Source organism: Crotalus tigris, unplaced genomic scaffold (genome assembly GCF_016545835.1).
Source record: "Crotalus tigris isolate CLP2741 ecotype Arizona unplaced genomic scaffold, ASM1654583v1 scf7180000021046.533783, whole genome shotgun sequence".
NCBI classification, from domain to species: domain Eukaryota; kingdom Metazoa; phylum Chordata; class Lepidosauria; order Squamata; family Viperidae; genus Crotalus; species Crotalus tigris.
In genome coordinates this window covers 122,970-137,206 of record NW_024098324.1, presented here as the reverse complement: position 1 = coordinate 137,206, position 14,237 = coordinate 122,970, and the positions used below count along the sequence as shown (strand labels likewise).

General features: G+C 38.9%; 1 protein-coding gene across 3 annotated transcripts in view; it reads right to left on the bottom strand.

The window, feature by feature from the left end:
- VSNL1 (visinin like 1) overlaps positions 1 to 11,711 on the bottom strand; it is a 111,631-nt gene extending 99,920 nt beyond the window's left edge. Inside the window, exon 1 of one of the 3 annotated variants that reach the window (XM_039369321.1) lies at positions 11,586 to 11,711. In XM_039369321.1, coding sequence (XP_039225255.1) covers positions 11,586 to 11,649 — 64 coding nt within the window. In that variant the 5' untranslated portion in view covers positions 11,650 to 11,711. Of the gene's footprint in view, positions 1 to 11,288 lie in introns of all 3 variants that reach the window. The other 2 variants (XM_039369322.1, XM_039369320.1) reach the window with 2 other exon arrangements.
- Positions 11,712 to 14,237: the final 2,526 nt, after the last annotated feature.

The following is a 14,237-nucleotide window of genomic DNA, read 5'->3' as shown; positions in this document are numbered from 1 at the left end:
CTGCATAATACTAACAGTAATGAAATCAGGGTTTATATTGCCACAATGGTAGAAGGGTGTTGCTGTAGAATAATAATGGGAAAATGACCTGAGAAGATTTTCCACTGGACTATATGGCAAATAAGATCCACTTCTCTTTCTGTTTTAGTTGGCAGATCTAGACTGGATAAGCATCATGCATCATCTGCTGAAAACAACATTACCTGTAAATTATAGGTAATTACTTCACTTAGCAACTGTTCAATGTTTCAGCAGACCTTCACAGAGCTACTTATGACCTGGTTTTGGGGTTCCAATAATCACATTTTGTGCACTTGGTAACTGACTTGCATTTACAGCTGTTTGCAGTCATGTAAATGTGATTTTTGGCATTTCGCTGCTTTCCAGCGTTTACTTCCAATTTCCAGGAAAACAAAACGAAACAAAAAAAATCCCAACCACTGAAGAAAATGGATTGTTTATTGACTGCCACGTTTGCCTAACAACCATTATATTCACTTAATGACTGTTGCATTCACTTAAAGAGCTCTGTGTTCACTTTACAACAGTGGCATTCACTTAACAACTGCCATAAAAAAGACTGTAGAATGGAGTATACACACATGCTGTCCCACTTAACAACACCCATGATTGTGATCATAATTCTGGGCTCAATTATGGTCGTAAAGTAAGAACTATCTTGTACTTATTTATTAATCAGAGGTATATTCTGTCCCAAAATAAAATTGTAACATTTTACATTACAATTACTTGATAAAATGGACTCTGTGTGCTTATTACAAGAGGTGTGGATATTTTTTTAAATTATGAAATCTAGCTAACAGTTATATCCAGTGTGAGCTAAAACAGAAATTGATGCAAGGAAAATCTAACCATTATGGTTGATTTTACAAAGGATTTGAGAAGGTCTCAAGCAGCAGGTTTTATTTTCAGCTCTTGTTGGGAGCAAACCTCAACAGATTGCTAGGAAGCCATGTTTTTAATATGAACTTTTATGAACAAGATGTTCCCTTTTTAAATTAATTGGAGTGAGAATAAAATATTCCTTAAATGAAAATATATTATGTTAAACCAGGGGTGTCAAACTGCCGGCCCATGGGCCGGTTGCATCATACAGAGGCCGCGCCCACCCCAGCTCCGGCAATGCAAAAAAAGTCATGATACATCACATGTCACATGACGTGGCGAGTTTGACACCCGTGTCTTAGACTATTGCTTACAGGAAAAATCCTTTTAAATATAATAGATACTGCTTAATATAGACCTTTCTTTCATCTTTTAAAATAAGTATTTTTCTCGGTGACCTTTATTAAAATCCTTCAGACAATCAAGGCAAAAATTATGTCATAGAATATTGAAAGCACTGATACAGATCTTTTATAAGAAATTCTACATAACAATTTACTTCAGTTTAATTAAAACAATACTCCAGGCATCAGTGGTTCAGTGATTATTATTAATAAAAGTTAAATACATTTTTGTCACAAGGGCTAGTCAAACACTAAATAAAATGCTGAAGAATCTAATTCAGAACCAAGACAACTAGGAAAGAGGTGCTACTATATTTAAAAGTGCTTAGCTTTTAACTGACCAAGTGGGCCAATAGTCCAGACAGATGGAAACCATAAATTCAACGTAATGATACCTGCTTTTAAATGCTAATATTTTTAAAAAAAATATACAAATATTTGTATATAAGTCAATTCCAATGTTTACATTCATTTGCTAGATTTGTTTGTAAGTAATAAATTTGGGCAAATGAAACATACATGATTTCTCTTCTATATTAAAAGAAACTGAATTACAAAATTTCCTGCTTCCTTATTAAATTAGATATGAACTGATAACACATGCAAATACCCTTCTCCAAATGTTCTTGCCCTCACAAATGGGGTGGAAGCAACAACGGACAAGCCATTTCTTGATGGGGTTCTCATCCTTAACAAGCTGCTTTGGACACCATATTTGTTGAACTCCATTCCTAGGGCATTTCTAGGAATTTCTAAAGGGTTAGAAAGTATATTTATAGGCTTAGATTTAGGTATCGTTGTAGCACTAATCCTATTTTGTTGCATACAGGCAGCAGCTGTTTCCAGATGTTATTTGTAGTTCTCTTCTCCTAACTTTATTATAAATCCTCCAAATTATTTCTGTTTTCAAGGATGTAATTGCTGTCTCTCTTCTACCCTTCTATTCCTTTTTAAATGTTTTTATTTATTTTAGGACAATTCAAGCCATATCATATCATAGTAGAACACTTAGAAAATCAAGGTGGTATTAAAGAAACAACCTCTGAAAGTTTAGATATATATATTCCCAATTTCTGAAATGGAGGTAGAACCTAAGTTACTTTACATTCTGCCTAACTACATTTGATACCACTTGGAAAAAACTTGTGGGATGTATTAATAATCTAATCTAATACTGTATGTTTATGTATACTTAATAATACAATTAATGTCATTTTCATCCCCAAATGTTAATGTAAATATAAATAAATGTAAATATAAATAAATGTAAATATAAATTCTTCAGGTTTTCAGTTCATTAATCTCAGAATTATCTATTAAAGATCATCCAGCTTTTCATAATAAACTGGCTAAGTAATAAATAAAAATAGATAATAAAATTAGTGGCTATACACTATTTTTAACAAAAAATTATGTTATTTATTTAGCTGACATTCTTCTTTTTCATGGAAAGAGGCAACTTATACTGAACAAATTCAAAAACACAATTAAACTTCATTAAAAAATCATTAATGGGATAAACAGCAATCAAATCATTTTCAGAATTAAAGCATGCTGTGGATGAGAACACGAAAGAAAGGAATATAATTTATTGGTAGATTTGAAATTTCAAGAATTCAGAGGTTATTCTTTTCAATTAACAGAAAAATCTTAACAGAAAAATCATGCCATTATAAGGCTAGAAGCAGGTTATGTTTAGGACTTTGAAAAGCAAAGTGGTAGTTACAAATATTCAGCTGACACATTTCAATCCTGAAAGAGCACTGAAGAATGTTTATAATACTAAAGACTACTAATACTAAGAATGCTTTCAAATATTAAGATATATTGGTGTTCAATAAACAAGAATTTCCAGCTTTATTCTTCATTCACAATCTGTTCTATTCTGAATGGAGACCACCAAATCTGCAACGCAACTTAAGTCAAGTGTCATTTTGCAAACTACATAACAGCACAACAGAATCAATTGATAAAGCAAAGATGCTAATTTATGGGGGAGGTACCTGCTTAAAATAATCACAATGAAAAATCCACTTTCTTGCACACAGAAAACTAATCTTGGGGAAATGCTTTGAGTCTAGATCGATCTTCCCAATGTGAGCGTCCTATAACAACTCAATTCTCAGATTTTACAGAAACAGTTAAGCTTTCACAGGAATTTGGGAGTTTGGTTCACTATCCAATTTTTTCCTCCCCCCCCCCAAATTTTTTTTTTGCAGCTTGAACTGGTAAAGGACATAGGAGACTGTATTTGTGTTACTTAATTAACAGTTTGTCCTTGATATATTTCTTATGAAAATCCATTTGTACCGTAGGTATAACATTTAATGTTCTAATTTACTATGTAATAATTCTGCCATGCAATGCAGCCCAAATCTATCCTTTGATTTTTTTTCTTTTTTAAGAGGAGCCATTGCAAAAAGAGAAGTCTAGCAGCATGGATATGGCATGAAATGGGCTATGGGTAGTCCTCAATTTGCAACCGTTCATTTAGTTATGGCACTAAAAAAAGTGACTTATAACTGGCCTTCACTTATGACCATCATATCCTGCTTACAGTCACATGATCAAAATTTGGATGCTTGGCAAATTGGCATGTATTTACAATAGCTGCAGCATCTTGAGGTCAAGTAAATGTTATCTGCAATCTTCCTTCTGGCTTTCAACAAGCAAAGTCAATGGGGAAAGCTGGATTTGCAACTGTATGATTCACTTAATACCTGTAGTGATTTGCTTAACAACTGTGGTACAAAAGATCATAAAATTGGACACGCCTCACTTAACAACTGCCTTGCTTAGCAATGGAAATTGTGGACCCAAATCTGGCCGTTAAGTCAATGACTATCTGTAGTGAAAACAATGCTGAAATAATATCTTGGAATATTCAGATTTTTTTTTTAGTGCTTCTTTGAAGAATATTCTCAATAACAGAGTTCAGCCTCGGTGACAAGAGATAAAAAACAATGTGCTTTTAATATGCCTAGCCTAGCAACAACATGAAAAGGAAACATAGTAGATTGATGCAAGGAAGGCAGTGTACAGGCAAGGAAACCCAAGGAAATAGGTGCATCAGTGAAAAATGGAGGGAAAAAAATCTATGTCAACAAACGTTGAGGAAAGGAAGAAAATATAGGGAGTAAAATGAATAAGATGGTGCAGAGATACAAAAGTGGGAACTGTAAGAACACTTCACGTACCTAGGAACCTGAGCAGAAATATCTTGACAAATAAGGTGAGAGAGAAGAAGAACAGGAAGAGAAGAAATGGTTGGTCCATCAGTGAGAACAGCAGAAAGAAGTAAAACCCAGTAGAACGTCCGCTGAAAATTAGGCTTATTAGGGAAAGTAGGTAGTAAGAAGAATGGGAAGGGGAAGGGGGAAGAAATAGCCTAGAAGGTAGGATTTAGCATAAAAGAGAATTTTGTGTTAAAGATACCAAAGGGCAGCAAAACTACACGTTAGCCATTGTGATCTGAAAGACCGAACATATTGACTGCAATTAATAAAAAACGGAAAGAGAATGATATGATTGGAAATAGGAAAATCAACCAAGAGAATAATCTGCCTGGTTGAAAAGATAAGTTCCAAGCCATGCCGTTTTAAAGAAAAAAACATGTATGCCCCACCTGATGAGCTGGATGTATATATACCATGAGACATAAAGATGAATATTGGGGTGAAATGAGCATCAGGGGAATAAGGTAATGTGTCTTCTCTATGTTTATATTATTACACATCTCTGACACCTCCAGCTATGAAGTTATGCAAATGTATAACAGAAGAAATGGTAAAACACCTTAACGAATCCATAGTACTTAACTTGCTTCTCAAATTTAAAGATTTCCTAACCACTCTAAGCAATATGTCATTGTATTATTCAAATGTTCTGACATATACAGTATTTCATTTGTTAAAAAAAAAGTTTGCCCGCATAAATGGTGCTGCCTTCACTGATGCTCCCTATTCTGCCTCAGCGACAAGGCCAGCCACTGTTTCAATCCTTACTGCTTGAATGCATGATAAACTAAGGAAAGCAATTACAGCCTTCTCCCCCTTGCTTCATTTTCCCTCTCATCAGAGTATCATCATTGGGAAAACAGCCACAAATCATTCTCCTTAACACTGAGAGATCTGATATAAGCAACGGTAAGTAGGTGTTTGGAATAAGTGAGTTAGTTACGTGTGAAGCTGCTCATCTAACAGGTTGCTGACACGGTGGTATTCTATGCCTGTCACCAGTCATTTTGGTTGCTGCTGAATGCAGGTCTAGTGTTCTTTTGGAAAGGTGTTAGACCCATCTTCATAAATAGGCCAGCTGACAGACCATAGGCATGGAGGAGGGAATGGGTGGGAGCAATCAGTAACAAACAGTTGCATCCTTCAATAATGCTGCAAAAGAATGATATTCTGGCAGCAGGTAAGTGGCCAAAAGCATTTAGGAGAAAATCCAACACAGTAGGTAAAATGGCACAGAAGTTAGGCAGGAATCCCCCTCCATCAACAAACTAATAAAAACAGAAAGTTTGGCCCATGTGAAAATCCTTGTCTGCAGAAGCTGTGGAAAATCACCGATTGGTGATCTCACTAGTGAGAGATTCAACAATAGCTAACGGAACCTAGCTCTTTCCTGGTTTATACTGACATTCTGTTCAGTGCAGGAGTAATGCTTTCTCAAGAAAGCACAACTGTAGTCCTGTTTTTTTAAACACAGGTCTAGTCTTCCTTCAGAAGAATTCTAAACCCAGGTATATACAGAGTATGTTTTCCTTCTGAAAGCATATCTCAGGCATTAATTACATAAGGAATGATTCTGCAGAAGCGAAGTGTCTGGTCTTTCCTGCAGCCCAAGCCAATGGCCATAGAAGAAAATGCCTAATAGCTAGCAAGGAAGGGTTATGTCCACAGTAGCTGAAAATGACCCATATCAGCTAGACAGTTCCCAATCCCTTACCAATCAGAGAGCATTGATGAGGCATGCTTGGGTTGGGATTGGGGAAAAAAGAGCAAAGTCTACGTTAGAACAAATACAGCAAAAGATGATTTTAAGCTGTCTCAGCTGTGGACTGTAAATGAGATGAAAGAAACATCATGAGGACACAGCATACACAAAAAATAGCATGTTTCCGTTACACTTAGGAGGATGAAAGGATGAGCTTAGTTAAACCAACAATAGGACATCTGTGAAGTGACCAAATCTTTAGTGAAAGATTTGCCTTTTTCTTTTTATGCTGGGTAACATTTAAATATGATACATTTTGAGTTCCAATGAAATCCAACAGAATCTTACATTACTATGGTAAATAAACACATAATCTCGTAGTCAAAGTCTTTCCCATCAGTTTTGGGATACACAGCATCAAAAAAGAATGATCCTTTGATACAAAGCGGAGTGCAGTTCAGACATAAGAAGCTGTCTCCGTCCTAGAATGGCAAGGATTGTTATGTAACTCAGACTTGGCTGCAAGTGCAAACTGACTCTATTACAAAACATGCAATTTCTCTGACCAACTGCAATCGTTTTATCATGATACAAGCTCAGTGTTCTCACATCTTCAACTGTTCTGTTATTAAGTTGCAAAATAAAATATCACAATGCTTACTTGAAATGCTGAAACAGAATAACTAATAATTTTAATTAATAACCGTCTATAAAGACTTTTTAAAAAAAGGATTATTCCCCCTTCTACATGCTGAAGAGTATGTTGAATGAAATTTAACTGTTTCCCTTAATGATTTCTTTAATATACCTCCCCTTACACCAACTCCTTATTCAGAGAATAATCCTTCTCATTACTAAATAAAGAGGACAGTTTTCCTTCAATCTGCCTTCCTTACAGCATTGGTAGAAGGGCCGAACTGGGGGATTAAATACTTACAGCTCTTTTTATTAAGTTTTCATATAGATCTGTCTAATTCTGGAAGACCCGTTTGCCTATTTAAGGAGAAACTACAGAAGTATGTTTTCCAGATAAAGTGTACATCCAGCAGAGTGAACACCACAATTGGGAGTGACTTTCTTTAAAAAAAAAATACTGCAGAGGATGTCAATTCTTCAATGCAGCAGCAGCAGTAGCAGCAGATGCTGTTAAGAGGCTGTGTGCATATACCACTGGCTGCCAAGAGAAGAACAATCACTGCCGACATAATGGCCGAAGGAGAAGACACTGCAGTTTCAAACTCCAGAGATGGCTTCCCTTTGCAGGATGTTGAGAAGTGACTGGAGAAGTTCTATCTCTTCAGCAAGGCTGGCTACAGATATTTTTATTTATTTATTTATGAGATTTATATACCGCTTTAAGTGCAAGCACTCTCTAAGCGGTGTACACCAGTAAGCAATGTATATATATATATATATATATTTACATTGCCCCCAACAATCTGGGTCCTCATTTTACCTACCCCAGAAGGATGGAAGGCTGAGTCAACCTTGAGCCGGTGAGATTTGAACCGCTGACCTGTTGAACACAGTCAGCTAAAGTGGCCTGCAGTACTGCACTCTAACTGCTGCGCCACCTGAAGTGGAAAAGTCAAAATGGCACAGTCTACTTGTCTTCTTATGCTTTAGATCTGAACTTGTTTTCAAACAATGCAAGAGGATGGCTAATTGGAGCCCTCTCCTCTGGCTGACCCAAGCAATGGCTTTCCATTACTTATTTTTTTTATAAGACAGTGTCTCTAAGGGAGGCTTCAAAGAATGCTATCCAAATCCATTTCTCCCATTCTCCCTCTGCAGCAAAGAACAATGGCAGAAAGTTCCATCAGAGTACTGGAAGTTTATGGCTTCAAGATAACACAAGGCTATAATTAAAATCAGAGGTCAACAAAGTCAATTCTGGAGATGACATTACTATCAGCTAGGTTTGCAGCAGCAGCAGCTTTGATGTGACTTAATTAAAAAGGTGTTTTTAATAATGAATTTAATCAAGTAGAAATTTTGTAGATATTCACACATTTTTTTGTGACAGCTCCTCAATCTTCTCAGTCATTGTCTTCATTTTGCCATCCTTCATCTTCAGGTCAAGTTGCTCCTACAATCATCTTACTACAATTACATAACTGTTTCCTACCATTTTTCCTTCATCTCATCTGGTGTGGTATTTGTGATTAGGAGATCGTTACCTCAGATGCAGGGATCAAAGAGTTTATTGTCTATAGAAATATGGATCAGTCACTTTCTCTCAGCCAACTCACCTCACAGGATTGTTGATGTGGGGAAAATAGAAGGAAGAAGGAGTATTAGGTATGTTTGCTACCTTGAGTTATTTGTAAAAATAAAATAAAGTAATTATGTAGTGAAAAACCATATAATGCAAATGGACTACTGGATTCTAAACAAGTATTGTAAGAAAACACGTTGATGTCAGATCTGGGAGTCAGATAGGGTGAACAAACAAAATTTCTGCTGGATGAAAGAAGTAATTTGTATTTTCTAATGGAAAAAAAAAGAATTAAATGATTCAGGGTCTCTCACCTTAGGTGCTGCAGTGGAGTGCACAGAAAAAAAGGGGGGGAGGCAAGCTTGACTTAGCAAAAAAAGAAAAAAGGAAAAGGAAGAAACAGGACGGACATTCAATTTCTCAAGAATAACAGGCTGCAAAAAGTATAGCAAGGGGATCTGTGCCCTCCAGAGAGTTGTAGCCACATATGCCCGAATGATCTGTTTAAAAAATGGCTATGTGCACGTAGTGGATGCTCAAGATTGCTTCAGGTTTGAAAAACACTACCACGTGTAAGAAGCCAATCAGACAGTGGAATCTGGCAAGTATAGAATAAAATCAATGATCTGGAAAGGGAATGCAGGGAAATTATGCAGGATGCATATGCATTATTGTCTGGTTTTATTTTGGCTTAGTCAAACGTAGAAGCCTGAAACACTAAAATGCCAGCAAAGTACTTGATATATTCAAATCCCAATCCTTTCATTTAATGGTGCCCAGAATCCATCTGTCAAAACGTTTGTCCAGTAACATTCTCCACAGAATGTCTGGCCAGAATGTCTGTGGGCTTTTCCAACATGACATATCTTTTTTAATTTTTTCTTTTTTCCTTTTCTATCTCCCGCCTCCTAGTTTGTCAACCTTTCTTGTTCTGAATTTTTCTGGGCTGAATTAAAAGAGAGAGAGAGAAACCTGAAACGGCTTTTAATGCTTTTTTTTTTTTAAAAAAATCCTAAACAAATTATATGGCTATCCATCCCATACACAAGGAATCCTCAAATCGCAAATGGGAGGAATGTAGATATTCTCCAAGTTTTTTTTTTTTTTCCATTTTGGCGGAATACTGCAACTCCCTTATCGTGGTACTTGTTTTAAACGACTTATTGTACTACAGAAATCCACTATTTGGTTCAGTGTTTATTCTGCAGCAACAAAGCTCCCTCCCTCAATAAAGATAACATTCCTTTGACCCTGTCAGGCAGAGACCGAAGTCCAACATAACGTTTTTTTTAGAAGTAAGCTCCCGGGACCTCCCGGGAGGTTGACTTCCAGGTACGGCGTCTAGAACCGCAGTCTTAATCTGGTGTGACACTGCAGCGAGCCGAGCGGGAGATTGCCCCCCACCTTCCGGAGCCATCCTGATTGGCCGAGCCGTCTCTGAGTAGAAAGCCTCGCTTTCCGCGCGAGTCCTTTTTCAGATGTGTGTCAACCCGCTTCCCCATTGTTGTGAACTTCTCCCAGAACCAGATTCTTCAAAACCTCCCGCTTGCGTGCGTCTCTTGCAGACTTGGGTCTTCGCTTTTGCCGTTTTCCCACCCTCCATCCCTTCGTGAAGGTGGGCGACCAACCAAGCAAGGAAAGGCGTGTTGTGGGGAAAAAAAAAAATCTCCCGCGCTCACTCTTTACACACGCAGAGAAGCACCGTTACAACACACACGCATGTATACCCGTACGCCCATACACCTGGAGCCGTATATAAACACACTTAGGCGCTCTTCTTTAAATGTTGCACGTGGCTTCACCCGGGATTCCTACAAAGCATAAACATCGATTACTCAAGAAATTCGAGGAAGTACGGCCGCAATCAGCTTTGGGGAAGGGGGACCATCGTAATGGATTGCAGGATTGCATGACCTTGGGGATAAGCATGAGTCACGGGAATTGTTTACTCTAGAAAACAGACCTTTCTTTGGTTCTTAAAAAGTGAGTTGAAATGTCAGGGTCTTTAGTTTGTCTTTTTTGTTTTGTTTTTAAAGTCAAGCGCAAATGATTAAGCTAGAAATCAATATTCGCTTTTAATGTCCTCACCCAGAGAGTTATGGCGATTTTTGTTTGTTTTCGTATTACGGTTTTCTGAGCCAAAAAGCCCCACGCAAAGAATTTCTCAACGTAACGCTACATTTTCGATTTGCAGATGGAGGCGTGTTTTTTCCCCCACAACCGGGCAACAAACACAACATAAATCAGCGCTCCCATACAAAACTACATCACCAAAAAACGCGGCTCGAATTCAACTTCGTTAAGTCGCTCAAGAGAAAGGGAGGAAAAAAGGATATAGCGACAACCTAAGCGCATTATTTGAGTTTCTAAGTACCAACATATGGCAAAATAAACGCACGAAAACTCCAATTACTCCCGTCACGTCCAAATGCTTTGGATGGTGGTAATGAGAAGAGACAGAGATGCAAAGAGGCAGGTTGATATCTGACGGATGCCGTCAAACACCTAAACAGCTATTTTGCTGGGTATGCATCATATAGAGAGAGATCTGTGCTCATATGGGAGACACTCATCCCCATTTAAAGATTTTTTTTAGAAACCCCGGTCAATCATCCCCTCCTCCTTCTCCCACCTCTATTTCTCGTTCTCGCCTTCCTGCATGCTTTTCGCATGGCCAAAAGCCCACAAATCAAATCCTATTTTTTGTCGCCGCCTCAAGCTGCTCGCTCTCTTTCCTTCTTTATGCTTAGTCAAAAGGCAAGGCGGTGCGCGGTGCCAGCGGAGCTCTTATTATTTCAACGCATCGCTCCTGAAGTTGCGAAAAGAAAAACCGCGGCAGTTCTGACAGCGTTTTAACCTCCGGGAGTGCAGAGAACACTTACTGCTTGCGGCGTGCGCGGTCTTCAGCAGCGAAGGTTGAAATTCAACGGCACAGGTTTCTGGTTTGGTTAAATAATAACAGCGAAGGCTGGCTTCGAGTCAGGGATGAATTGCTCCTCGCTCGCCTCTTCCTATATCTAATTGCCGCTTAAATCCTGTTTGGATCGCTTCTGCGACCCTTAGAAGCAGCTGCCGCGCGTTCCCCCCGCTTTGCTCTGCACTGCAGATCACGAATCCCGAAGAAATTCAAGGATCCCTTGCAGGATAGAGCTTCCGTGCGCAGGCGCTAGCCAACAAACCCGGGCCGGTGTAAGATTGAAATCGGTTGCCTGTCGCATCTGCGGCTTTGCGATGACTGAGCATGCTCCTTGCAAACTGAGCAGGCGCAATCGGGCCGGTGGATGCTCCAACCCGCGCTCCAAGGCGAGCGGTTGCCCACGCAGCTCTCAGTGGTTGACAACGCGCCTAGAGCTAACGCGGGGGACGAGCCGCGGTCCCTTTAGGGAGGAATTGCTATGTAGGAATGGGGTGCTTTCCACGAAACGACCGGTGTGGGCGGGATGCTTGCTTTGAAACACAGGCAGCTGTATGAAGAGAGCCTAGAGTAGGGGCACGAAGTGAGGGGTAGTCTTTTAAAGACCGAGCGAGAGTCGTGAGAAGGGGCTGCAGCGGTGCTGGCCAAAACGATTCTCACGATGTGATTCATTCTTCTGCAGGGTGGAAGGAGAAAATAATTCTTCCTTTTCCTCGCCATCTCGCTGCCTACGGGGAAAAGGGTCCCCCCCCAGGTTCTCATTCCATTTTATCCAAATCCACACGAGTTGCTCTAAGGTGACATTACAATAATAAGTGGAAGTCTGGAGTCCAATGTGTTTGTGAGCATATGCTTTCTTAAAGATAAAGCCTGTGTCAAGTTAAACTTGGTTCTTGCTGACTCAATACAGTACAACTAGTTATCTTAGCAACAGTACAGATGTCATTTGTAAGGGATGCCTTTCAGGATGTTTTTTGACTTTCCAGTCTAACCTACAATCCTATGGTGTCCCTGGTAGTCTCTGACCCTGACTAGCTTCTAACTCAGGCAGGTGTTGCCATGTGGGATACTGTCTAGTCCGAGTGCTAGCTGGGGAACTCTAGAAATTGAAGTCCACACATCTTAACAGTTACCAAGATTGAAAAACACAGATCTACCAAGTCCTTGACTTACGGCCTGGTCACTTAGTGATTGTTCAAAGTTAGAACAGACCTCCCCCCAAAACTACTTAGAACCAGAATTTTGAGTTCTGATAGCTACCACTACTCCTCCCCTGAAATCATGTGATCACATTTTGGGTACTTGGCAACCCACCCACACTGACAGCCATTTGCAGTGTCCTCAGTCACGACTGAGATTTGTTACTTTTTTGCCAGAAAACCGGTTTCGGCAAAAAAAATGCCCCTTGCAGACAATGCATTCACTTGGTGACTGTGGTGTTTGCTTAAACCAGGGGTCTTCAAATTTGGCCCTTTTATGACTTGTGGACTTCAACTCCCAGAATTCCTCAACCAGGCACACTGGCTGAGGAATTCTGGGAGTTGAAGTCCACAAGTCATAAAAGGGCCAAGTTTGGAGACCCCTGGCTTAAACAACCATGGCCATTCATTAATCAGGCTGTTCCACTGATTAATTTTTCTAACTGTCAGGAAGTTTCTCCTTAGCAAGCTAGAACTAAGGAGAAATTTCCTGACAGTTAGAACAATTAATCAGTGGAATAACCTGCCTCCAGAAGTTGTGAATGCTCCAACACTGGAAATCTTCAAGAGATTGGACAGCCATTTGTCTGAAATGGTATAGGGTTTCCTGCCTGAGCCGGGGGTTGGAATAGATGACCTCCAAGATCCCTTCCAACTTTATTATTATTATTGTTATTATTAACAACAATCATAAAAATGTCATAAAATCATGTGTTGACTTACTTAGTGACTGGCAGGGCTTATGGCCATAATTCTGGACATAATTATGATCATAACTTGAGGGCTACCTGTATTTGTCATGGTTGACAGTACTTTTATGTCAAGTACAGATTCATCATAATTCCACATTTCAACTAACATGTTAAATTTAAAGTTCTACATTGAGGTGAGCCCTTTGCATGAGTATCTAAACTGAAAAACAAGCATGTTATTTGACTATCTACCTCATTTTTATCATAATGGTGCTTTAGAATTATTTGCTCCTTCAAATGCAACAGGCTATGAGAAAGTAAGCTTCAGTGCAAAAGCTACATTTGTTTTGCTGGTCCCATTAAAAACCATGGAGCAAAGAAGGCTCCATTTATTTACATTCAATATTTGGAGCTTGATTAAAATATAAATAACTGAACCTGTGATACCTCTTACTTTGAAATGAAGTCTGTTGAGTCAAACAAACTTGCTCTTAAGTGTGCTTATGACAATAGTGTAACATTTTCCAAACTGGAGCCAGAAACTCATTTCATGCTTTGAATAATTGCAATAATACAATTAAGACAGCCAGTTTATTGTAGCGGTTAAGGCATCAGATTAGAAACAGGGAGACTGTTGAGTTTAAGTCTCGCCTTAGGCACAGAACCAGCTGGATGACCTTGGGCCAGTCACTCCTTTTCAGTCCTAGGAAGCAGACAAGAGCAAGCCACTTCTGAAAAACCTTACCAAAAAAACTGCAGAAAACTTGTCTCTCTCTCTCTCTCTCTGTGTGTGTGTGTGTTGCTGCAAGAGTAAACTGTTTAATTAGATGTATTGAAGCCAACAAGTTCTGGGTTGCAAAAAATTGGATGATCTCTATATGGCAGAAGAAATCCCAATGTGTATTAAATGTAGACTTCATCAAAAGTGTTAACCTCACACTCCCAGAATTCCCAAGTCACACAATTTATAAAAATTCAAATCTAGTACATCTGGAGGGTGCCAGATTGGGAAGATTGATACATAAT